At 38.3% G+C, this 26,474-nt stretch overlaps 1 protein-coding gene across 1 annotated transcript in view; it reads left to right on the forward strand.

Annotated features, from left to right (window-relative positions):
* KIAA1614 (KIAA1614 ortholog) overlaps window positions 1–25,595 on the forward strand; it is a 37,042-nt gene extending 11,447 nt beyond the window's left edge. The window contains exons 4-10 of the mRNA XM_015890222.3: window positions 4,999–5,142; window positions 7,719–9,325; window positions 13,135–13,321; window positions 18,275–18,530; window positions 19,630–19,757; window positions 20,440–20,624; window positions 24,895–25,595. Coding sequence (XP_015745708.2) covers window positions 4,999–5,142; window positions 7,719–9,325; window positions 13,135–13,321; window positions 18,275–18,530; window positions 19,630–19,757; window positions 20,440–20,624; window positions 24,895–25,088 — 2,701 coding nt within the window. The 3' untranslated portion in view covers window positions 25,089–25,595. The remainder of the gene's footprint in view (window positions 1–4,998; window positions 5,143–7,718; window positions 9,326–13,134; window positions 13,322–18,274; window positions 18,531–19,629; window positions 19,758–20,439; window positions 20,625–24,894) is intronic.
* The last annotated feature ends 879 nt before the right edge of the window (window positions 25,596–26,474 follow it).

The following is a 26,474-nucleotide window of genomic DNA, read 5'->3' on the forward strand; positions in this document are numbered from 1 at the left end:
TTGTGGGAACTTCTCACTATTACTCATTCTTTAGTCACCTCTCTGAAAGTCTTCCCTTAATAATTTGTTCATTCCTTCCCCATTTTCAAGGACAGGTCAACATTCCTTCTCACCATATAACACCTCTACTGCACAAGTTGCACTGATTACCAATCTATTTCTGGTTATAGATCAAGGTGCTTTAAGAAGGCCCTGCATACCTGGTTCTTCCCCCAGGCACTGGACCAGGAAATCAGATGAGTCTACTGTATGATGTGAATTATCTGGTCCCTGGCCCAGTTGTACCATATTATGTTTCATTATTTTATCATTTTTCTTTTCTGGATGTTTTTAGCCTTCATTAGTTGCCCAGTCATTGGCAAATGGCCAATTGTATTAAATAAATAAATAAATAAATAAATAAATAAATAAATAAATCTGGTGCATCAAATAAGGCTTGGAAAAATCATTCCCATGCATCCACTGGCATTCAACAAGCCAATCCAGACAGGCTTGTGTCTTGGTAGTTCATGATGAATTGCCAGAAAATTGAGAAGTCTTTCAGCTTTTACAGCCTATATCAGTTGATATCATCCTGCTGTTGTTGCCAACTTCTTTTGTTTTATTCAAAAGACATATTTCTTTTGGATTTCCATTATAGCCCTGCTAGAGCTGTTTGAAGGATCTTTTTTATGACTGAGGAATGCATTAATCAGGTCTTTTTTGGCTATTATGCATCTTTGGTCAAATAACCTCTTATTAAAATAGTCCTGCTGGCTGCCTTGGGATTTTTAGATTCTATACCAATTTGTCATATCAATTATGCTGGTTGATGACTGTAATAAAGATTGATTTGATTTGTCATACCAAGCCACTGCCTTCCCTCAAGCTTGAGGTCCCACAACTTTCTAGGATAGCAATAAGGAATTACTAATGTTGAATTATACCTGTTAACTATCATTTCTCTGGTTTGCCCATTCCATGTTAACCTCACAGGTCTGGATTTCAATGATTCCATTAGGATGGTACCTCAGAGAGATTCATGAGGTACCATTTGGGAACTACATTTTAATACTAAAGGTAGGTGATCACTCTCAGGCCTAGCTCAAATTTCTGGATGGATAGACTTGGAGACCGTACTATAAGAAATTATACTGTGATCTGCAGCTGACAGTTTACCATCTGAACAGGATGGGTATTGGCCAGTGGTGACCCAGGGTAACCTCATTCAGAATAAATAAATGTAGTCTGAATGACATTTGCACAACCTGCATGCTAGATTTCTCCTGTTGTCCAGGGAGGACCTTGAAGATTGAGGTGGGTGCTTTGCCAGCTCTGGGGACCAATGAAAATGCATAAATGACCTCATTTGGGAGGCCCATTTTAGTCTTTAAATTGCCTTTGATAATCGTGAGCTTTCAGGTACAGTATGTAATATTGTATATCACTCTAGGTCAGCATTATCCAAAAATTATTGCTGTGGAGGGCTGAGACTAGAAGTAATGGCTTGCCAAATGGCACAATAACTGGTTTATGGCTAAAGTAAAATTTGAATCAAGACCTCCTGAGTTATTACGCTACATCGACTCTAATGATAAATCATTCTGTAGGCCTGAAGGAAACAAACGTTTTGTGGGAAGAGTTATGCATAGTTGTCCATTCCAAAACACAATGATGCAGGAATAACAAGACCTGTGTCATGTTATTACAGTGCAAGCTTCGCCCTTTTGTACTTGTTTCACAACATTGCAAAGTGGATTTAATCACTTGCCCCATCCTGTAATGCTAGTAGTAGTCACATTCTGTGACCACTAGTCATAGGTCATGTTCTATTTTGCATGGTATGCCATAGGCACTACTCAAGAGTGAATAGGGCAGAGCAGGGCTAGAGGGAAAAAAAGAGTGACGCAAAAAGAGTACAGATTAGAAGTTAATATGTAATAAACATAAACATATTTATTTTAGATGTTCCCAAGTCATCCAGAAGAAATGCATGAAATTCTTAGCAAATAGGTCAGCATGTTCCCATGTATGAATATGTGTGCAAGTATTATATATATATATATATATATATATATATATAAATAAAAAATTGAAACTGCAATATATATTCAAAATACAAATCAAACATACTGTACCTGTCATCAAATAGGTCATTTGAAAAGAAGAAAATGTTCAGTTTAAAAGGCAGAGAGATCAATTCCAAAATATTTCTGAAATTTAACTTTATATATAAAGTTCATCCTAAATGTTGAGTTTGCTGTAGTAGTTAAGGGACCAGACTAGAAACTGGGAGACTGGGCGTTCTGAGGCACAAAGCCAGTTGGGAGACCGTGGGCCACTCACTCTCTCTCAGCCCCAGGAAGGAGGCCATGGCAAATCACTTCTGAAATCTTGCCAAGAAAACTGCAGGGACTAGTCCAGGCAGTCACCAGGAGTCAACACTGACTCGAAGGCACACACATGCACAAATGCTCAATAGATAACAAACCTTTAGAAAGTATTTTATTTATCTGTAGTGAGATGGGTGATGACAAATTTGAAATATGACTAAATAAATAAATAATGCCAAACTAAATAAAGAGAGGTAAACAGAGCTAATAAAATAATATCCAAATATATTTTTAAAAAGAAAAAGGAGAGGAGAAAAGGGGTCTGGAGATTCATTTCATATAGAAAACAATTTCAAAAATTTGACCCAATTGCTTGCTCTTCTTACCTCTTTGGGAAAAAACCCAAACACCTTAACCCAAAGTTAGTAGAGTATACATATCAGCAGTGCAGTGCTGCAGAGATGGGCTAGACATTTGGAGAGATCTTTGATTGTTTCTTTCTCTTTTCTTGAATCCCTACAAGGAAGTAATCTAGAGTACAACAGCCTATGAGTTCGATTCTTGGTAGATGTAAAGATCTATGGCTACCTATGCCTGATGAGTCCCATGTCAGGACAAAACCAGTCCTATGCTGCCTCCTGGTGATCAGCATAAGTAAAACACCACACAGGGTATATACCATGTGTAAAAATGGAGAAATCCAAGAAGGAAGGTTTCTATAAAACCTCGTAAAACAAGGGCATGGTGTATGTAACTTCTATATGTCTCTGGTCTGAGAACCTAAGAAGAGGAAGGTGGACTGTATATATCATTCTAAGGGTAGGCTCTACAAAATAAAGCTTTCTGAAACTGTAAATTCAAGAAGGTAGGATCCTGTGTAATGGAAACGAGGCTAGAAAGCAAGTCATAATATGATTTGGACCCGTGTGTGTGTGTGTTTTGAAAGAGAGAGAGAGAGCTTTGATACAGGTGCTTGAAACAAAGTGTTTTTGGGGAAAATGTCATTATGTGCTTTATTTTCTAAAGAATTTGCTTTATCAGAATAATGTTATTTGGGATGATAAGGCTAAGTCTGCCACCCAGTTAGCCTTCTGGAAGATACCACTACATAGCTTTGGGCTATTCTTTCTCTCAGCCCAACCTACATCATAGGAGAGCTATGTATTCCACCTTGAGCTGCTGAATGAAAGGCTAAATATTTTAAAAAATGCACATAAATAAACAGGCACTCCTGGATGCATAAAGTAACTCACTGGACGTTTTTCTTTAGGCTCAATGTCTGAGGAATTTTAAAGGAAGTATGATATTTCAAATGGGTTGCTGGACATCATTGGGGCATGCTTTATCTGTTCATGTCTGAAAGAGATCTGCAAAAACAAGCTGAATGTGTATTACTAGCCTCCATGTGCAATGCACATTCTAGGAAAGAGTTAAGCTTAGATCAGCTGAAGTGAAGCTGATTAAAATAATAGTGAAGATTGTGTGTGTGTGTGTGTGTTGCTAAGCTCACTAGGGGAGAAAAATGGGTCACACGATAAGACAGCAAGCCACTATAGGACAAATGTTTAAGGAAGCAGCAATATCAGCTTCTATATGTGTCAGGAACAACAAAAAGCTGAGGCAATATTGGTAGGAGAGGAGTTAATTCCATGAAGAACGAAGGATCTTACTGTAATTTGTAATTGTAGAAAGACATTGTAATTTGCCTTAATGAAAATATTGGATTATGTTGTTTATATTTTGCTGGTTACAGAAGTCATATCTTTTTTGAAATGTGGAAGCAGGCAGGATTCAGAAGTTCTCTTTTACAATTTATCTGTAAATCATTTTTTCCCCAGTTTTATGTACTATTTTATGTGTATATTCTTAAGAGACACCAGACCTCAGAAGTGCATCATGTACTGTGTTCAGTTGTCTGTTGTCTGTTGTCTGTTGTGGGATATACAGTACTCTCTGTGAAATACCTGCTAAAGAATATTTCTACCCAGAACAATTTGTAAAGTTCTCCTTAGTAGTTTGTTTATTGAGTTAAAATGTATGTATGCCATTTTTTGCTGTAAAAATCCTGAAGCAGTTTACAACCATTACTCCATTAGCTGAATTCCAATGCTGGAAGTCCCCCTCTCACTGTTTAAAAACATGACTACTCTCCTTGACTCTGGCTAATCTCAGAGGGAAAGCAGGATCAGCCTGGTTAGTATTTGGGTGGGGGACTGGGATGGGAAAAAAAAAAAAAGGGTGGGTAGGGGGAGAAAGCAGACCATTTCTGTAAACAGTGCCAGGAAAGCTGCACAGATGCTGTCATAAGGAGTCAAAGCCATCTTCAGGCCATCTTTACCTCTACTTTTTTACTTAGAATAATGGGATGGGGCACAGGCTGTTTACTCTACTATAATGTGCATCCCTTTACTCTTTTATATAAATGAATGTCTGCCTTAATATTTATTTTATGAATTTTAGGCATTGATCTTACTGTTGATATTTTGGCTAGTCTGATGTCTGATCACTAATCTTAAGAATATATTGGCCAAGAAAAGTACCACCTATTTTAAGTCAGGCTACAGTGGAAGCCCTAAATCCAGCCTCTACAACTGTTGTTGCCACTCTCACCGTCAAACCACTCTTAATCCTTACTTCCCCCTTCCCCCAACCCGCCATTCTTTGTCCCGTGCTGCCTTTCCTGCAGGGTCTTTGTTCCTAACCAGGAGCTGGAGCTGAGCCCCAGGCATGAACAGGCCAAGCAGCTGCTGCAGAGGGCGCGTATGAAGGCCAGGACAAACCCCCTCCGAGCCAGCCATAACATCCTGCCTACCGCCCCCCCAGAAAAGAGGTAAGCTCAGTTGTTTCCGCGTGATAGCTCGAGGATCTGGACCTGACTGGCATGAGCAGGGAGGAACTAGTAGAGAAGGTTTGGGTTATTTTTCCGGTATATGCCGTTCAGTTCTAGCTGCTTTCCAGCCTCTTTGTTCTTCGCACCTGTAAACCATTTAAAGTTTTTATCTTACAAATGAAATGCTGTGCAAGAATAAAAAAGATATGCTTCAGAGCCCAGAAATGATGTACCTGAAGGAAACAGTGAAAGTAAACACAAACATTTGATTCAGATATAATTAAGGAACAGAGTGAGATTCAAATGAAATGAATTCATTATCATGTGGTTTGATATCCTTTGCAATAACATGTATAAGGATGAGCATGCATAAGAGTTAAATGTTTTCAGATACCACGGTAGTTTTATAAAACATAGTTTTTTTAAAAAATGGGACAATTTAGACAATAAATAAAAATTGCTATTTGTATGGTGAACTTTATATTTATTTATTTATATTTATATTTATATTTATATTTATATTTATATTATTTATTTAAATATTTATATTTATATTTGTATGCTTTAGTGCTTCAATTTTCTTTCAGCGTTAGAAGAGGATATGCACAAACTTTCTCACATACCAAACACATCAGAAATTATTACAAACACAAACGAAATAAATAATATTTATTTATTTGCTTACACTTATATCTCACTCAGCTCCAGAGACTCTGGGCAGCTAACATCCAAATACCATAAAAAATCATCATAACATAATTATCACAATAATATAAAGATAAGGAAATGGCAAAAACAAATATTAGAGATAATCCATATTGCATATCTTAATCTCCAAATGCTCTTAAAAAGATCTGCGGAAGATGGAGGCTATGTGGATTTCAGGAAACAGCATATTCTACAATGACAAGGCAGCTAGTGAAACGACTGGTTTCCAGATCTATTCTCCTCGATCTGTTGAGGGGAATCCAAAGCATGGAATCGAGTAGATTCCTTCTGGACGACATGATCCTGTAAATAATCTGAACCTAAGCCATGTAGGGCTTTATAGGTTATGACCAGGTTCTTGAATTGAATCTGGAAACAAACTGGTAACCAACATAGTACATGTAATATTGGTGTAGCTCTGCTGTAGCGGTTCTCAACCACTGGATTATGGGCTGCTGCATTTTGCATCCCTTGAAGTTTCAAGATCAGCCCCACGGAGAGCATGTTGCAATAAGCCAATGATGAATGCTCAAGAGCAAAGGTTTCCTGAAAGTTAGGATGAGGTAAGCAGATGCTTTAGAGGCTAGTGATACATCAAGATGAAGTGATCCTGTGCACACTTATTTATAAAATGTGGATTGAGCAATAAGTGTTTGGCTACCCATGTATGCTGTAGGTAGTTGGTGCAGAAATATCAGAAATAACAGGAGTGCTATTTAGCAACAGCAGGGAGGAAGTTGGTAACCTCAACTTTATATCTGAGTGATTGTTCTTTGAGCTGTCTATATTTTATTTGGCATATTTGTGAAATGTTGACTGTTATCTGTAATTGAATGAATTAAGTACTGGGTGTGCAAGTGAAAGGAACAATCCTTTTACTTAAAGGGACAGTGGCAAGTATAGAAAGATTTTATTAGTAGTCATTGTCTCAGATCCTGAGTTCTGTAAATGGAACTCTCCTCAAAGGACATTCCTGCAAAAGAGAGATGTGGTGAGTGCTTTCATTAATTTCTCTTTAGCAAAAGGGAAAGAGGGTAGGCAAAAATAATCATTTCTTCCATGCTTTTCAGTAAGAGCCCTCACTGGATCTTGGCCCCTTCTTTAAAAATATACAGAACACTTCAATTCCTGGAAGGAATATTGTGGAACCCAGCAAGTTACAACACATAGTTGTAAAATGAACTACTTTAAATGCATTCACAAGCATTGCCCTTTCATCACTGTAACATTTATTCTACCAGAGCCTGATAATTATTTACTTTTGCCTGTAAAAATAAATAGATCTGAACTTGGTTTGCAGCTGAATGGGAGACCCTGGTTGGGACTAGTTTTTGACCTCAGATATTACTCTATTATGTCTTATATTGCCTCAGAGCACTTTCAACTGCTTGTTTAGTTGCTTTCCGCAGCTCATCACTGCCATTTTCCAATCCTATGCTGTTCTTCATTTTAGAAGTATAAATTCATCTTGTTGATTTGTTACACACTATTGAGACCATTGGAAACAGTTACAGAATGCAAGGACTGCTCCAGATCCAATCAGTTATTTGGGTCAGCAGTTTCCTACGATATTACGGTTGTAACAAAATGCTAGATCTCTTATTGATGATCTGATGACTGTACAAGCAGCTAGATGCATATTAAGCAAATATTGCAAATTTTTAATATGCAACTTATGCAACTTATGCAAATAAGTTTAGATACAGAAGACTTGAGCAACATTACAGCGCTTGGTTCTTCATTAGGCTGCAATTGGTGGCCCTTAAGACAAATGGCGCTTCTGCTAAAGGTTTGAACATAGATGAAAAGGGTAGCAAAGTGGATAATTTCACTAAGTAAGAAAAAAAATCTTTTCTTTTGTTCATTAGGGGTACTTGTAGATTCTCTCCTGCAGATGCAAAAGACTTTGCTTTGAACGATAGAAATATCCATACTAGTGGAAACCAGAGTGATTCATCTAGTGGAGAATCCAGCTGTGGGCAGCAGAGAAAGCGAGGGCCATCTCCTTCTCGGGTGCGTTTTGAGGATGAATCTGCAAGGGATGCTGAGGTTCGTTATCTGGAACGCCTGCAACAACGCCAGAAACGGCCCTTAGATTCAGTTCTCTTATCTCTTGGCCGGGGCCCACTGCTCTCCAAACCAGATCTTTCTGACTATATAAATGGTGACCTCCAGCGTAAAGATGGTAACGTCAGCAAACCTGTCTGGGAACATCAAAGCATGGGACAGGTAGCAAAAATGCTTACTCACCAGAGCAACAGAGGGTGCTCTGAAAAAGGGAAGCCTCTGCAGGAAAATAAAGAAAGGAAATGTAGTGCCTGTGGGTCTTATATCAACGATTCAGCAGACACTAGAGTCAAGCAAACTGGGAATGGCAAGCATGAGAGTGCTAATGTCCTTCATGGAGGCAGTGATGCTGTTCACACTAATGGAAACAAAGAGCTTGGTGCTTCCCAGGAGAACTCACGAACAAAGTCTCTGGGTCCCAAAGGGACTCCATTGTGGATCCTTCCTTCTCGGCAGCGTGTTTATACAGAATGCATCAGGGAGACATATATTGGGGAAGTTACTTGCACTGAAGATGTGGACTCAGCTTTAGGCAGTACCACTGACACATCAGACAGCTACAGGACAGACAGTGAAGAAGCTGGCATCAGTGGTCAGCAATTTGGAATCAAAAATTGGCTTGGTGTCCCCAGGCCATTGTATCCTTCAGAGAAGAAAGCCAATACTGTTACCAGGGATAGGCACTGGGAAAATGGCAGCTGCAAAACTAGTGAAGAAGTTATCTGGGGTAACATTCCTAACGTAAGCAGAATGGACATTGGGTCAAATACTGATGAAGCAAACAACTGCAGCTTGCAGGGGGACTCTGAGGTAAGAGATCAGGTGACCCAAACCACCGTTTCCAGAAGCAACCAACTGGTAGATCTGTGTCAAGTGGCGAAGGAAGACAAAGCCAAAGCACAAACAAGAGTACATGGTGCCCAATTGAGGGAACCCATATCTCCCATCTATTCTCAGCAGCTGCTTTCCCATGATGGTGTAGAAGATCCTATGAACAGACCAGTCAATAATTTATGTCAAGCCGAGCAGCAAACAAAACAGGTGGCCACCAGCTACAATGTAATGAATCTAATACCAGCACCCCCTATTAATGGAAAAGTCCACTCCTCCCCCATGAATTATAGGAGAACTGTTTTAACAGGCAGCTACAAGTTGATCAAACAGGATCCTGGGCATATAAACAAAACCAACCAACCATCAATTTCAGCTGCCTCTAGTGGTTTCCAGGATGTGGGTGTATCTGGGCTGGAGGAGCATAATGGCCAGCAGAATCCAGGAATACTCTCCAAACATCTGGCTTTGTCCTCCAATAATCACAATAACATATCTACCAAGCCAGAGCTCCAAACCTTAATAACTGGCAGAGATGAGCAGCTTCAGGAGAGTGAGAAGAAGGGAAAAAATCAAGGTAAGAGATCATGTTGACTTGATTATAAAAAAGGGAATATCTCCAGCAGTGGAATTAAAAATGTATACTCAAGCTAACATTGTTTTATTGAAAGCTACCTAACATTTGATCTGAATGTGAAGATTCAGGGTATTTGCACAAATTTGAACAGGAAGAAGTAGTGAGGATATAAGAGGTAAGCAACAATGAGGAAACAAAGTTAGTGGAACATATTTAGAGAAGCTGGAAGAACATCTAAAAGAATGTAAAACCCATATCTCATTAGCATCTACTTTCCAGAATAGTTAAACAAATCCTTATGCCCAAAAGCAAGACTCAAGGGCTATACATTTCCCTTTTTTGTTGACTTCCAATATGCTGAGGCATGCAGCCTGATTCTGAAGATGACATCACAATGAGTAGCCATTGATAGCCTTATCCTCCATTAATTTGTGTACTGCTAACTGCTAATTCTTGTCACAGCATATCCTGTTATGTAATTATTCACTATATAAAGAAGTATAGTAAACAATGCAGTTTTAATGAGCATTTCAGTGATTTTCCAATTTTACTATTACAATAAAAATGACTAGAAAGCTACCAGAGAAAAAGAGCTAAAGTACAAGATACTGTCCAAACTGCACACCTGTGAGACTGTGGAAGATATTTAAATTTGGAGAGTTCAGATTCCAAAGGGGTAGTTAGTAGCTCCAGTCTGTTATAGCAGAAACAACAAAGAATGTTGTGGCTCCTTAAACATTAACTGATTTATTATCTTTTTATGGATTATACATGCAAATAGTAGTAATGGTATTTTTATTTAGTATGCACTTATACTTAAGCACAGTACAAAGAAAGGTATAATTTGCAATACTGCATAAACCAATGTAAACAATAAAACAGTATCATAATCAATTTAAAACATCTAATCCTGACACTACCATACTTTAACTAGCATCAAATACTGCCACTGGAAAGTTCTTTCAATTTCATAAAGGTCCTGAAAAAAGAAGCATTTTGAAATATTTTTAAGTCTTAGAACAGGGTTCCTCAACCTCAGCAACTTTAAGGTGGGTGGACTTCAACTCCCATGCTGGCTGGGGAATTCTGGGAGTTGAAGTCCACCCACCTTAAAGTTGCTGAGGTTGAGGAACCCTGTCTTAGAAGATCAGAACCTAAGTATAGCTGAAGGGGGAGTCACTTCCAAAGAGGAGGAGCTAGATGGGAAAAAGCTCAGAAACATGAGATGGCTATTCTGATGCAAAGAAAAGCTGGGCAGCCCTGGTTACATGTATGTGAACACCCAGAATCATGAATTGTAATCAGGTTATTCAAGAATTGGATGCTCCTGTCAGCACCAGCAATTTAAACTGGTAATGTTCCCGAAGACCTAGCCTGCATAAAGGACTGATGAAAAGAAAAAGGAGGGGTGACTCAGGAGAGGTCCGTAAACTACACAGACCATTCTAAACCCAACCAGAGGGTGGAGAGCAGCATCATGAAGGGATGTGTAATGAACTGCAAAAACTAGACAAAAAACTACTTCAGGTATGAACTAACTTCTTAGCCATTTCAGTAGTAAGAAATAAATGAATTCAGAAGATGTACGTTACAAATACTTGTAGTTTTATCAACTTTAAATAAAGTTTCCCATTAATTAGAACTCCCAAAATATTGTACCACAGAAGATGCCTGCAGCTGACAATCCTGAAAATAAAAGAAACAAGAAATGTCAGCCAGGTTGGAAAACGGTAGTTTGGTTTCCTCAGAATTGAGTTTAAGGCAGAAGGAACAGGTCCATTTAGAAATCCCAGTAAGGTAGTTGTAGAGGGAAGACTGCAGTGCATCATCCCAGACTGGAGCAGAAGAATACATTTGGATGTCGTTGGTATAAATATGATGGTTATTTTTAGTTACTGATGAAAAGGAACAGAAAACCTAGTGACAAAGGATACAAAGGGGGACCTAGAACTGAACCATGAGGAGCACCCTCAGATGAAGGGAAGGGCTGAGAGCAAAGACTCTCCTGCTTAACTTAAAATGTGTGATGGAAAACGTAAGACTGGAGCCATTGAGGAACTGCAAATCATTGATAAGCTAAGTCAGTCCCAGTCCAGTGGAATGATCTTCACCAAGCCATAATTGAAATGGGTTAATGAAATTATTTGCTGACAGATGGGGAAGGAATTGTGTGAGAACAACTTGTTTGATAATCTTAGGCAAAAATAAAAGAGCTGGCCAAAAATGAATAAATAGTCAGTCAGTCAGTCAGTCAGTCAGTCAGTCAGTCAGTCAGTCAGTCAGTCAGTCAGTCAGTCAGTCAGTCTGTCTGTCTGTCTGTCTGTCTGTCTGTCTGTCTGTCTGTCTGTCTGTCTGTCTGTCTGTCTGTCTATCTATCTATCTATCTATCTATCTATCTATCTATCTATCTATCTATCTATCTATCTATCTATCTATCTCAAAAAAACAGCAACCCCAAATTGCAGTTATACAATGATTCAACCAGAGTTATGTCTTCCTTAAAATGAAAAGTAATAGCAATATTCAAGTATTTCCTTCCCTCACCTACATTCAGTTATCATCCTGCTATCTCTGATAATTCCATTTGCTGGAGGCTGAAATTTTCCAGAGCAAAACCTTTTCTCCTTGAGTTTGTAGGAACTCCACATAATTTCAAAATTGGATGATCAGAACTCTAAACCAGATCATTGGCCTAATCAAGAGAAAGGGTTTCTTGCTGCAGAATACCAGCCCCCAGTACACTGCATGAGGCCAAACAAATGACAATGGGACTTGCCTCTGTTCTCCTCCTTATACTAAATAGGTGCTAAACAGAATCTCATTTTCCAGAAATCAACAAGATTTTCTATGCTAATATTTTCTGTACAAATCTTTTACCTTTGCCAAATTGTAAAATTAATTGATTGACCAATTGGCTTCAATAATAAATTTCCTTGCATTTATGCAACCCTCCCTCTACAATCTTGAATCAGGATGAGCTTGCATATTTCCCAACTTTTTCAGAGAATTTTAAAAACAAACTTCAGCTGAAAAAATTTTAATGGGCTTTTTTTTTTTGCAAGTAATTTTTCTGTAGCTCTAATTATACTCCTCCATTCCACTGAAGAGAGTGCTTGGTGTCAGCTGTCAGAGATTTGTTGTTATGATACTGCTGGTTATGTAATTTACATAGTTTTCATAAACACAATAGTTGCTAAACTACATTAACACCCTAGTTATGCATATTTCTACAGAGTGCTGCTCTAAAGTTACTATTTTCATATGTGAAAACTAGCACCAAGTCTTAGAAAAATCTTGATATGGAAGCTGTAGGTGAAATTTGAGAGTAAGACGTAATAAAATGACTTCTTTTACTTTTTTCTGGCTTTCTATATAACAAGTCCATTTTAAGCCTGTTTCTGGAATATTCTGGAAATGAAAAAGCCAGAATGTTTTGTAACAATTTAATGATATGCCTATATTTTTGTCAAATTGGATGAATTATTACTACGTTTGTAGAGAATGTGGAGAGTTCAGAAGGGTCTAATGAAATTCTCAGTATCTTCAAAGAACTACCATTTCTTACCATTATTTTGTGTTGGGGGAAGGAGGTATGTGTCAATGTAAGATCTCTCCTTAGATTTTCCAGTTTGGATCTTGGCATCTGATATGTGTTAAGAACATTTTCTTTGATAAAAGGATGTATACCAGAAATTATTTTATGTGCTAAGCTGCAATTACTTGTTATGTCCTGTCATACTAGCCGAAGGTGGAAGTCCACCCCAAAGGTGTTCTAAGAACAGCAATTGGAAGTATCTGTATCATTGCAGTAGGTCCATCATCCTCAACGTGTGGTGTTCCCCCTGTTGCTCCCAATGTCATCAGTTCCACTGCTATTAATCTCTCCTTGACAACTGAAGAGACCAACTTCACAATCTCCACTAAGTCAATCATTAGAGAAGCTCCAGTAGCAGAGACGCAGAAGATAAAACCCGGGCAAGCAAATATTATTCAACGGTGAGTAAAAATATATCATGCTGTCAGGAAGATTAAGCGGGGTTCTCATAGAACAGGGCTGTTTGTAAGATCAAATGCCATTTTTCTAAAAATAAAACAAGTCTTTTCCAAATTAATCCATTTTTATATGTTGGAACTTCCCAGCCAGCATGACCAAATGATCTGCTACTGAGAGATTCTGTCCATCAGCCTTCCCTAACTTGGTGTCCTCTAGATCAGCTGAACTTCATCTTCCATAATCCCCCACCAGCCTGGCAAATGAGGGAGTTGTTACTGCCCCTTAATCTTCCCTTCTGATGAAGGTTAGCCAAAGCTGAAGTTTCTGATGACCAAGACACAATTTAATCAAATTTTTTTTTTGCTTTGTTCCTGAGTTCTCTGTTTGTAATGGCATATCCCAAAGAAAATAAAGATCAGCCAGTTAATATATGTTCACCCCCCAGCTCCCTACCTTATCCCACCCTCACAATTTGTCCCCTTCTTTTTATAAAGGAAAGGCCTACAGAGTAGCAAGTGGCTTGTTGGAAATGGAAAAGGTTGCCAGGAGGGGAGTGATTCTAATATTTGGTGTGGCTAGCAAGCTCAGCCAAATGCTTTTTAATTTGTGTTTTCCCACTTTTTATCCTTGGAACAATTCTGCAAAGTAGGTTTAGGATATGAGGTACTTCTCCAAGACCACACAGCATCTGAGCATTATTTGTGAAGGATATATTTTCTGTGGAGGACACATATTTGCATTCAAAAGGAAGTCTGGACACTTTCAGTTAATTTGTAGAGTAGATTGGTTGAACCTCCCTCAAGTCCTGCTATGCTACTTCATGTTGTGGGAGGTGTTCCTAGGAGGGATGAATAAAAAATGCTGGGACTGTATGCCAAGAGTTAATTACCCCCAGCAGGATCACCCAAGGCTTTTAAGCTATTCCAGCTGCCCAGTTAAAGCAAACAGGTACCTGTTTTGGGTAGCAGCAATATAGGAAGATGCTGAAGGCAGATGACCATTTTAGTGTCAATGACAAAGGTATTGTTTCACACTGCACAGGATAAGGCAATGGTAAACCACTCCTGTATTTTATCAAGAAAACCACATGGATAGACAATATAAAGTGACTGATAATATAGTGCCAGATGGTGGCTCCTTAGGTTGCTACTCAGGAAGAGCTGAGGATCTTTTAGAGTATTAATGGAGTTTACGATGCAGTCAGATTAAAGGTTTTGGGGCATCTAGGTGCTGATATTGTCATGCAGGAAAAGTTTAATCTGAAATCAACAGAATATGCAAGCAAGGTATATTGCTTGTGGTTGGAGACTAGAATGTCAAAGTTGGAAATAGTAAGGAGGAAAATGTAGTTACACTGTATGGCCAAGGAAATGGAAAAGAAGCAGGAGAATGACTTGTCAGTTTCTTCCAATCCAATTATTTCTTCTGAACAACCAAAGTCTTTAAACAACCAAAATGATGCCTATGGACATGGACATTACAAGATAGAGTATACAGTAATAAAATTGACCATATTATTGGTACAACAAGGTGAAACAGCTCAGTTACAGGGGCTGAATGTGAACTGCTCATGTGAAAATTCCAAGTCAAGCTATAGTGGAACAGCAAAGCCAAATGGATTCCACAATATAATGTTGAACTTATACCTACTACTTTCAAGGAGCACATCAGGAATTGCTTTGAAGTCCTGAACTTCACTGATTACGAACCAGAGTTACTGTGAAATTAACTTGAAACTGTTAAGGATGAATGTGAAAACAGGCTGCCAAAGACCAAGAAACAGAAGAAAGCAAACTTGACATCAAAACAAACAGTGGAAATTGCCAAGAAGAGAAGAGAAGACAAAAGTCTCAGGAAGGAATTTAACAAAGAATTTTAGAGAATTGTTAGAAGAGACAAAAGCAGTATTATAATGACATCTGTAAAGACATCAAAAGTGGAAACAGACACAGAAAAACAAAGTCTTCCAAAAGATCTCTGATTTCATAAGAAGGCTCTGACCTCAAACTGGTATGCTAAAGGAAGTCAATGGACAAATAAATAAATAGCAATTGATTCAAAAAAGATCAAAGATGGAAGGACCATACCGAAATTCTATACAGTAGAAATCTCAACATCCAAGATACCTGAGGAATTATTCTCTATTTACAAGAACCTCTGATACTAGAAGAGAACACTAGATAGCACTTCAGTCATTACCAATTCAGAAAGCTACAGAAATTAATGGAATACCTACAGAAATATGGCAAGTAACAGAAGAAAAATCAGTAAAATCTCTAACCAAACATTGCCAGCAATGGAGAATGGCATGATGGCCAACATATTAAAAGAGGTCAATCTACATTTCAATACCAAAGAAAGGAGATTTAACAGAGTGAGCAAACTATCATTAATTTCATATGCTAGCAAAAGAATGGTTAGAATCATCCAACACAGATTAGAGTCCTGCATGGAAAGAAAGATGACAGATATTTAAGCTGGTTTTAGAAAAGGCTGAAGAATAAGAGATATTATTGCTGATACATGCTGAATAATTGATAAAGACAAAGAATACACCCAAGAAGTAAATATTAATTGATTATAGAAAGGTCTTTGATTGTGTTGACTATGTTAAGCTGTGGAATGTACTTGGGAAAATGGGAATCCCAGAACATCTCATTATCCTCATGCAAAACCTAAACACAGGACAGAAAGCCACATAGTTTTGATGGAACATGGCAAAACAGGCTGGCTCCAGCTGGCAGAGGAATGAGACAGGCAATATACTGTCTCCTTATTGATTCAATCTATATGCTGAATATATATTGAGGAAATTTTTCACATAGTGAACAAATGAGGCTAAGATATTAAAGAAATTAAAGATTAAATATAAAGAAAACCATACTAATGAGAACAGCAACAGCAACCAGCCCTAGAACTTACAATGAAGATACTGAAGTGGTAGGTGGCTTCTGCCTTTTAGGATCAACATTATCAACAGTAAAGGAATCAGCAGTCATGATACATGCACTAGCACTTGGTGGAATACCAATAAAGGTCTTGGAAAAGGTATTGAGATGCTGAGATGTGTTTATACCCAAAAAGATCCGAATCATGCAGGGCAATGGTTTTTCTTTCGATGCTCCATGGAAATGAACTTTTTTGATCTATTTATTTCCAGTAAATAAAGTTCAATAAATAAATATTAAATACATACATACATACATACATTAAATGACCAAAGTCAAATTATCATATTTTGGACACATTATGCAAAGGCCTAGTTCTCTTACAAAATCTATAGTGCTGAGAAAAGTTAGAGTGACCAGCAGCAAGGTGGATGGAGTTGATTACAAGGCGATGGGTGCATCATTGAAGGGCCAGGCTGGGAGCGCATCATCCTGGAGAAGGTCTGTCTATGTAGTTGCTAAGAGGGAACACCAACTTCCTATGTTGATAAGACTCCCTGGTTCTTTCCAGTAATTCGTTGTGCTGGTTTCCTTCCCAGGGGATGCAGCAGTACAGACCGAGGAGCTCTTTCAGTTTGTTAGTAGCAAATGCTTCCCGCATGTCTGCTTTCTGCCTCTCTGTGCTACAATCTTTCCTCTGCTTAGGTCTGCTGCGCTTCTCCCCACAGGTGCCTTCTGCTTTTCAGGCTTGGCTTTTCACTCTCACAGCAGGCAAATATTGCCTTGTTGGTGCTGCCAGTAGGCTTTGAGCCCTGTTGCCTTCCCTGCTGTTTCCCCCTCCCTCTCCACTCTGAAATCTGCTTTGACCTACTTCTCCCTTCCTGCCCAAAGCTGAAAGTTCTTCTTATGGCTAGATAGCTCAATCCACAGAAATTAAGCCTCTTATTTCTAATCCAGGAATTATATCTAAAATGGCATACTACTGGTTTCTTCAATATACTCAAGTCCATTTTGATAGCTCAAGTAGTTACATTGTTTAGCAGCATCAACTGTGTGCTTAGTTTGGATTCTACTATTTAACCTGATAATAAAATAATTTGATCTAATGAAATTCTGTCTGGCATTGCCAGAAACAAATTAAGCCAGCACAAGCCTGGTAGTTTTACTGAAAAGCAACAGAAACTCTCAAGCCAGGATGATTCTCAGAATACATTTTCTGGGGTGGGGTGGGGTGGGGAGCATGCAATATATGCATTTGGAAGGGGCAGAAGAGAAAAGTAAGGAAAGTCCTTGACTTTGAAAACTTTCTTTGGTTTCAGAATCTATGTGTGTGTGTCTGCCTTCAAGTCAGAGTTGACTCTTGGCAACTGTCTGGACAAGTCCCTGCAGTTTTCTTGGCAAGATTTCAGAAGTGGTTTGCCGTGTCCTGCTTCCAAGGGCTGAGAGAGAGGGACTGGCTCAAAGTTACCCAGCTGGCTTTGTGCCTGGCAGAAGTTATTTTGTACACAAAGAGGACAACATTCCATATTTCTTTATCATGAAAAAACATAATTGAATACAATGGGGCTTATTTCTAGCCAGTGTTTGTGGGATTTGGCTGAACAATTGGTATTTTTTAATAAAGAAAGAGCAAATGAAAGGGTGAAGTTTGGTTCTCAGTAGCATCTCTTACACCAGTGATGACTCTAAGTGCATCCCTTTTCATTCTGCAGGATAAATATCTACCATTTGCTCTTACGGAAGGCAAGGAGAATAAACTATTGCCCTAGGGGACAGTATTGCTTTTGGAAACCTTCTGTAAGAATTGATTTATAAATCTGAGAAATGTATATAGAGGGGGAGTTATCCCTATGCACACCATCAAAAGGATTGTAATTTTGCTAGCCAGCTCCCAACATTTTCTACTAACTCTTGAAAACCCAGAATAGTATCACATCAAAAAAGAAATGCCTTAACCACTACACCAAACTGGGTCTCATTATCCTCATTTGAGCACTGAAAATTGTAAATAAAGTTGAAGGTACTCTTGGTTTGTAATTCTCTTGGTTGGCTTGTTTTGCCTTCCAGCAAACACTTAGAAGTCTACCCAAAGAAGCAGCAATCCACCAAGAAAGTAGAAGTCTCTTCTACATCAGGATTAAAAAAATTCTTCACCACTCTGAGTCAGAGCACCAAACAAAGATTGGGCAGATTCCGATGTTATAGCATGGAACAGCTTTCTATGCCAGAATCAGGAGCTGCAATTCCCAACATGGAACCTGGTCCAGATACCACCTGTTCTCCAAAAATGAAGAAAGTACCTTCCCTACAGTCCTTACAGATGGTGAGTTGAAACTGTGTTTTTATTAGATCTTATGAGAAGGCAGCAGTAATCTACCTTAGTTTTTGTGGTACAGTTTTAAAACTATTTTCCAGGGAAATATGAGTCTTGTAGTAATGACATATCAATAAAATATTGTTATTCACTACATTTTGCATTACATAGCATCATGAATGTTTCAACATTTTCAGACCCAAGGTCCACCTGTAAGCCAAGTATGCATCTGGAGACCATATTCATTTTTTACAATATGACACCATTGAAATCCATCTTAGACCATCTTAATTTGTAATGCTCCCAGTTCCTTGAGGCAGTGATGAAGCCCAACTGTCCTAGCCATTGATTCAGACATTCCTTATATTGATTCTATACTTTTCTGCAGTTCCTGCTTCTCAAATCTCAAATACAGGGACTCAGTTATTTTTTTTTTCCATTGAATCAAAGGAACATCAGAGAAAACCAGCTCATGCCAGTATCCAAGCCTAGCTGTCCATCAATGATATAAGACACAGTAAGAAACTGCTCCTTTAAGAAAATGTTCTAATCAGACCGTCTCTAAGGACTACAAAAGTGCTGCTGAAGTTTTATATGTCGAAACAATAGTAGTAATATGCAGAGTTTCCAAGGAAAAAATTATTTTTTTTCAGTAGGCAAGTGAGAAGAGAAGAACAAACAAATTCATGGTTGTCTCCTGGATGACATTGATGTCATCTGGGTGACTGATAAATGGGATATTCGAGTGGCACTGTCATTTGAAAACCCACTTTGAGTTATTGGTCCCTGCTAAATATTTATTATTTGCCCAAAGTAAAAGTTTCATAAATGCATGTACCTAATATTTCATTACATGATTATGTTGTGACAATACAATACTCTTGAAGCACTAGAATTTAGATCTGTGAAACATGTTTAATCTGTTACGTTAATGAAGGCAAATCCAGTAGCCCCCTCCCCCCTTTTTTTATTTTTACTTCTTCTGGTTTCCAGAAGGATCAAGATAATTCAAGGTTTACAGTCAGGAAACTTCATTCCTCTTTGCCCAACATACCTGCAATTTGATTCTTCAGTACTTGTTCTGATTTGCAGTATTTTCTCCCACTAGGTGTCGCCTTTCTACCAACCAAGAAAAGCCTCTTCTGTTCAAAATCTGCATTCCTTTTTGGGCAGGAACAATCGGTCCAATGTCTACCTGGTGGGGGAACCAAAGGATGAGGAAGCTTTTCCTAACAGGTGAGAATTGGGATGTTTTAGGTGACTATTTGTGATTACATCCTAAATGCTTTTTTTTATGTGTTGGGTGGGGGGTAATCACTTATTTCTTTTGAGACACTGAAGGCAGCAACTCGCCTCTGTCTGCAGGTGATCTGCTTGCTATTCCTGGATATGCAGCTCAAATAATTTTATACAGGGAATTCCAGAGGATGGAATCTCAGAGATCCCTAGCAGAATGCCAGCTGATGGAACAACATACATATTTTGCTTTTTATAATCAGATGCTTCTAGAATTGACTTTAAACAATTTTTTTTAAAAAATGCCCTGAAGTAGGGGAATGATGTGGTAAAAATTTTTAAACACAGAATAGCAAAAAGTAAATTTGCAGAGACTGAAAAGATGCTAATGAATAATGCTGTAAGCATATTTACTTTGTAGAAAGCCTCCTTGTACATATGGGGCATGTCTAGGCTTGGTCTGCAAGGCTTATTTCCCAAGAACCCCAATTACTTGTGCTGTAGGGTCACCTTCCCTTCAATGCCTTTCCCATCATCATGTGAGCTGGAAATCTGCTTTCATTAAAAACCAAGATGTGATAAAGCAGTTAAATTAGATGATCAGTGATACAATAGTCCCCTGTTCTTTGACTTCAGATTATACGCCTTTCTGAGTATGACAGAATATTTTCCCCATTCATAGGAAAACAAGGACACAGCATAGAAGATCCCTTAGCGTAGAGGACATTGGATCCCCCAACTTGGTGAGAACCGTTGGGCGGGTGATAGCGATTTTTCCCGATGGAACTAGCCAATTAGAATTGGAGCGCTCCCCACAAGGCAACTTTGGGTTTCGTGTTTCTTCAGGGAATGGTCGGCCTGATACAGGTATGTGCTTTGTGGCCAAGGCCTGAAACCTTGAACAAATGGACCCCTGGCTTACTTTTTAAAATCATTTCTTGGAGTCTTTCTATGATTTTTAAATTGTATGTTCTACTATTACTTTTTTTTTTCTTTGCTGGGGCGAGGGGGAAGGACGCTGGCTTGCATTTGTTTTATTTTACAATTTGTATTCCTAGTCTTTCAGTTGAGAAACCAAACCACACTTACATTATGAACTTAAAAACTGGGTTTATGTATTTTTAATAAATAGAATCCATGTATTTAGTTGTAGGAATAGTCAATATATTCTGTCTTTATCCACTAGAGCTTTCCAAATAAAGGAAAGGAAGCAGGATATATAATACCTCATCTATATTAACCCTTCAGCTGGTTTGGGTGATAGAAGGGAACCTCTTATTTTTCCACATTAGTATCCATTGTGCTCTGACATTTTGACAATCTTCTGCAATCAACTTATATTATTTTTAATTATATATAATATAGAATTATAATTGCAGTATATCAAATACTTTATTCCTGTAAACACACTGTATCTTAAATGTACCATGAAAGCATATTAGCACAATGTTGGTAAACCTGCTGTGTATATTTACTGTATTAAAAGCCCTTTCCCTGTTTTTATTTTCAAAGTTATGTACAAAAGTACTAGTGCATGATTCTGTCCAATTATATAAACATAAAATGCAACCTGTGCAGGAAAGGTACATGTGGAGGCAGTACAAGGGATGAACAGAAAGTTTGGGAATAGATAGCATCATTAGGCATTATCTATTCCTATTCTAGAACCCTTTGCTGTAAAAGGTAAAGCAATAGCACTACACCTGTGCACACACACAAAACAAAGTCATGATTTGGGGGAATGGAAATCCTTTGGTGGCATGAGATGGCAACAGAGAAAATACAGGGCTGTAATAATATCACATAATGTTCTTTGTACATACCCTGACAGGTTCACAGATGCTGTGATTCCTGAATCATAAACTCCCAATGTATATGTGAGAGTGTATTCTTGGAATTATATAACCCTACTGGATTTCTTCTGATATCTGACTACCTTGACTCCTCTTCTCTTTCACAATCTTATATTCTCATGACATGTGTGAATGCGCTATAACTCCACAGAGTAAGAATCGCCTATTTCTCTTTGTTGGAATCCAAGTGTTTACCACTTCCTGAATATAGGACTTTGAAATAGATATTCATCTTCTATGTACCATTGCAAGTACAAGCCAAAGAACCAGTCTACAAGGAACCCAAGCTACTGTAGTCAATAGCCTCTGGAAACTCTTTTGCTAAAGCAGATCCTATATATAACCCTGCACCCTATAAAATCTTCCAGAGGGAGATTTGCTCAGTATTCTGAGCGGCAAAGAGATGTTCTTCCTTTGGTGAGAAAGATAGGTTTTCTTTCTTTCTGCACTGCCTCCTTCATTGTTATATTACAGAGTAGAAAAACAAGAAGGGACATTTCTCAGAGGCATTCTTAAACAACCAGTTTCAACCTAGCCTCTTCATTGACTTGTACACTCTAAGTTAATTTAGGCTTAAAACATTCTTCTGGACCTGGAAGTTTTCTTTTCTTTTCTTTTCTTTTCTTTTCTTTTCTTTTCTTTTCTTTTCTTTTCTTTTCTTTTCTTTCTTTCTTTTTTTGCACATGGACTTCTGAGTCTAGGTCTTATGCCAATTATAATGACATTACTTCTTTTACAAATGCTTTGCCCTCAAAGCCAAGGATGGTAACTTCCTAGCTACAAACTAGCCACAGGATATATGCACCCAAGCACCATTTTTGTGGTGCCAAGATTGTCCCTAGATCACTTCTCTGAGTTATAGCAGCAAAGCACGGTGATGTTGCCCTTTCAAGCAAAATAGATGTGCCAGGCTTCCACAAGATTCAGCAAACCTATTTCATTTTTTAAAAATTCCGGAACCCCAAAAAGCATACCCTCAAAGAACAGATAACTTTTTTAAGTGGCACCGCCTGCACTGACATGGCAGCATGACCCCCTGAAATCCTTTCTAATTATGATTTGGTATTATGTTGAAATTGACAAACGACATGTGTAGCTGTGTAACTGTGCAGCCATGCCAAAAAATAGGGATGCCACACAAATGGAAGTTAAAAGCAGCCATGCGGTTCAAAACCAGGGTGGCCTGTATCGGTTCTACAGTTTGGTGCGTGTGTGTTATTGCTTCATCCACTGATACCATTTCCCTGAACATTGTCCTTTGTTTCTGAAGAAATACATTTGAAATATCCAGCCACCTAGATGCTCCTTATTAGGCGACAATCCTACTTTGATATGCTGCTCTACAGCACTAACAGAAAAGCTGTTTTCTGTTTTCAAACACAACCAAATATTTTGTTATGCTAGAATCTCACTGGTGTTTTTGTGTTTTGTGTGTTTTTTAAGAAGAGGACGGTCTAAAGTAGGTCAGATGGCTGGAATAATTTGAAACATGTGTCCTCAGGTTCTTTTTTCCCAGGCAAGCTCCTGGGAATGTTGCAATATTTGTGACGGAGATGACAAATGTTTGTCCTGGCGTTAAGCACTCTGGTTCCAGGAATGTACTCTTTCCATTACATTTCTTAGATTCCACCTCCACCCTAAAAATATTTAAAATGAATTGGGGCATAGTCCAATTGAACATTTTCTTGTTCTGAGCTCTCCCTTCCCAGGAAGCCTTGAAGTTGCTAGATATAAATTCAACAAATGGATTTAGACTATTTTTTCTTATTTATTGTGCTGCTTTTCTTACCAGATTTTTTTTCTTTTTGCTTGGGCTAGCACACTTGAGACCTCATTTACAATTTGCCTGTAACCGGCTATAAAATAGCTTTCAGCACAAACAAAAACATAAGTTGTGTGTTGGGGCCCTGACAAATGTGGAGCTGGTTTTAATAGCTGAGCCTATGAAGGTATTTGGCAATTTCCATGTTAAGAGAGCAAAACATTAACTCCTTTATATTCTGCCATACTTTGGGGTCTAGGGTTATAAACTTTTATGTATTCCTGCTTTAAATTATAGTAGAAAATCCTGCATTATTAGAAAGGGCTCATAATTCCAGAAGTATTTATTTCTACTTTTTTATTTATTTAAAAGATTTGTATAGCCTCCCATCTTGTATAATAGGAACCTCCAGACTGGTAGGAATATAAATCCAAACTGAAGGCTGGGCAGCTTGAGATAAAAATGAATAACATTTCTGTGTAAAGATGTAGACATGTATACAATTTTCCAGATTAAATATACATAAATAGCCCCAGTTTTAGCTGACATTTATAATGTAGAAGCCATAGCATTAGTGTGTATTACTTGAAATTTTAGCCTGGATGGGATTTGAAATGTTGCCTTTCAAAAACAGATTTAATGTGGCAACAGCAGGGCAAAACATATTCATTTGGTCAGAAGTAAGGTAAATTCTTCTGACTATCATTTAGTCAGAAAGGGCATAATATTCAGCTTCTCCTCACTTTAAACTGGAGTTATATTCCCTGAAAACCTCGCATAAAGGGAATTCACATAAAGTGAGACACTGAACCAGTGGATAAAAATGGTGTTTTGCAGGATATGGTATTAAAATTTTGTAACTCAAATGTACTTATAAGTTTTTAGAGGCTTCTTCTTAAGCAGTACTTAAGCACTGAGCATTACTCAAACATGTTTTCTAATGTACAGTGAAAAAATTTTCTTTATCTTTTCTACAGTTGGATTTCTAATCCATGTGGTAAAATGCATCATGGCAGTAGAAATAGTAATAGTCATAGCTATTGCAAGTTCAGAAGTAAGTGGGAGACAGAACACACAGCTAGGACAATTGCACAACACAATGGTAAATGCATGAAGGCAGAAAGGATTTGGGCAGGAAAATGTTCAAGTGGTTTTGGCGGGAAGAAGTTTTGGCATGTTTCCAGATTTTTAGTGCAAATTGATTATGCTGGCGCAAATCACATTATAGCATTTTTGTTTTTGCATCAAGCGACTTCTTGGATGAAAATGCTCAACTGCATAATAGCAAATTCACATAAAGCAGGGAAACCTGTGACTTTGTATAACAAGTTCTAAATGATGAATGAAGATATAATAAGCTTAGGTTCAGTGAAGAAGTGTTACATGTCTTTCAGTTTCCCCCCAAGCATTTTTCTGATTTTGAGGAAGGAACATTTTCCCTACTCCGTAGTTGTAACATTTCAAGAAATGGTTATCTTACTAACACACTGAATGTAATTTTGTGTTCTTTTTTTCTTAACAGGTATCTATGTTCAGGAGATGGCAGACACCAGTACAGCTAAACTCTATGCTGGACTCCTAGAAGTCGGGGATGAGATACTTGAAGTAAATGGTGCCAAGGTTGCTGGGCTGGGCCTAGCCCGGATCAATGAACTGCTCTTGTGGACAGAGACTCTCTCCCTTAGGGTGCTGAGGCAGAGACCTGTTCGGCAGTAGCAGAAGGCAAGATGCTTGCGAGGGAAGCTTGAACGGGCAGCTTGTCTTGTGAACAGTGCAAGGAACTTCTGGTGCCTCTTAAGCCTACCTGAGACTTGGAGTTTTCATCTCTGTCTCAGTGCTTTTATGACTTGGATGTGGATGGAGGCACAATCCAACCCCATGGGTTATCCTGTAATTGAAGCTGGTGTGTATTAAATATTTAATTTATGCAAAGATTGGCCATGCAATCTGGATTCTCTCCATCACCAAGGAATAGGAATTAGATATCTGGCATTACCCTGCACATAGAATCAGGTGGGCATCAGGTAACAATTTGTGGTTAAAGACTTATCTTTTGACCACCAACGTCCCCATAAACCCTTTACTTAAAAATTGGAGGATGCTGGATCATCTTAAATTCATATTGTAAGCATAACAAGTTGGGTGTGTTCATAAAAGCTTTTTAAAAACATTCAGGCTAATAATTTGCTTTTGCTCTAAATATAGCTCATTGTTTGATATCATTGTTTGATTGTCTGTTCATTTTGTTAAAGAATAATGTGGACGCAGCCTCAACTATTATTCTCCTGGGGAATTTTCTAGAAATGCAGAGGTTGCTGACTGAACTGGGGAGCTGCTAGAGCATTAAGTGACCTCTATTATGGAATTCTTATCTCCCCCCCTCCCGCCATGCCCTTTATTTACAAGGAAAGATTCTAAGATTTGAGATTCTTTAAAGAAGTTAGAACTCTTTACTAGAAAACCTACAGTTCCCTTACAAACCTCAAGATTCTTTACAGACATCCACAAAAGAATCAATTCTGAATCAGTTTATGTGCCCAAACTCATGCAGCAGTATCAGTAGACAGTTCTGTCTGATTGTTCTATATTAAGTGTTTTATGTTTGCAATGAAAGCTATATGACTCTGGATTTTTTTGCTCCTTCAACAGGCCAGAGCTGAGAATTCCTGGTGTTTGCAGAATCTCATAGCTTAAAAATATTGAATTTATTTTTGGAGAAAGTTTTCTCACTTTGTACCAGAGAAACTCTCCAACCTGCAACCCAATTTTAGAAGTCAGCTTGAATCTCATATTCCTGTATCTCTCATGTTCAGCTCTTAACAAAACTTGGTTCTCATGAAATGGTAAACCTGTCCCTGGACATTCTAGAGTGCACATGGAGTTCACAAGATAAAATGATCTTTGATTTGATTGTTTGTAGGAATATTCAGTTATGTAAGTTTCTAGCTGCAAGTGTGGCTGTCTTGAGCCATCTTATAGTCTCTATAGCCCCAAAGACCAGGTTCTTTCATCAGCTTTGTCCCCAGGAAACGACTGTGACAGGAGAGGCTTCTCTTTTTGATGATTGATCTGTATTCAGCCGTGACCCATGGCCACGGGCTG

Source organism: Python bivittatus, unplaced genomic scaffold (genome assembly GCF_059951505.1).
Source record: "Python bivittatus isolate LINGU-HERP-01145 unplaced genomic scaffold, Pbiv_v1 ctg000700_np1212, whole genome shotgun sequence".
NCBI lineage: Eukaryota > Metazoa > Chordata > Lepidosauria > Squamata > Pythonidae > Python > Python bivittatus.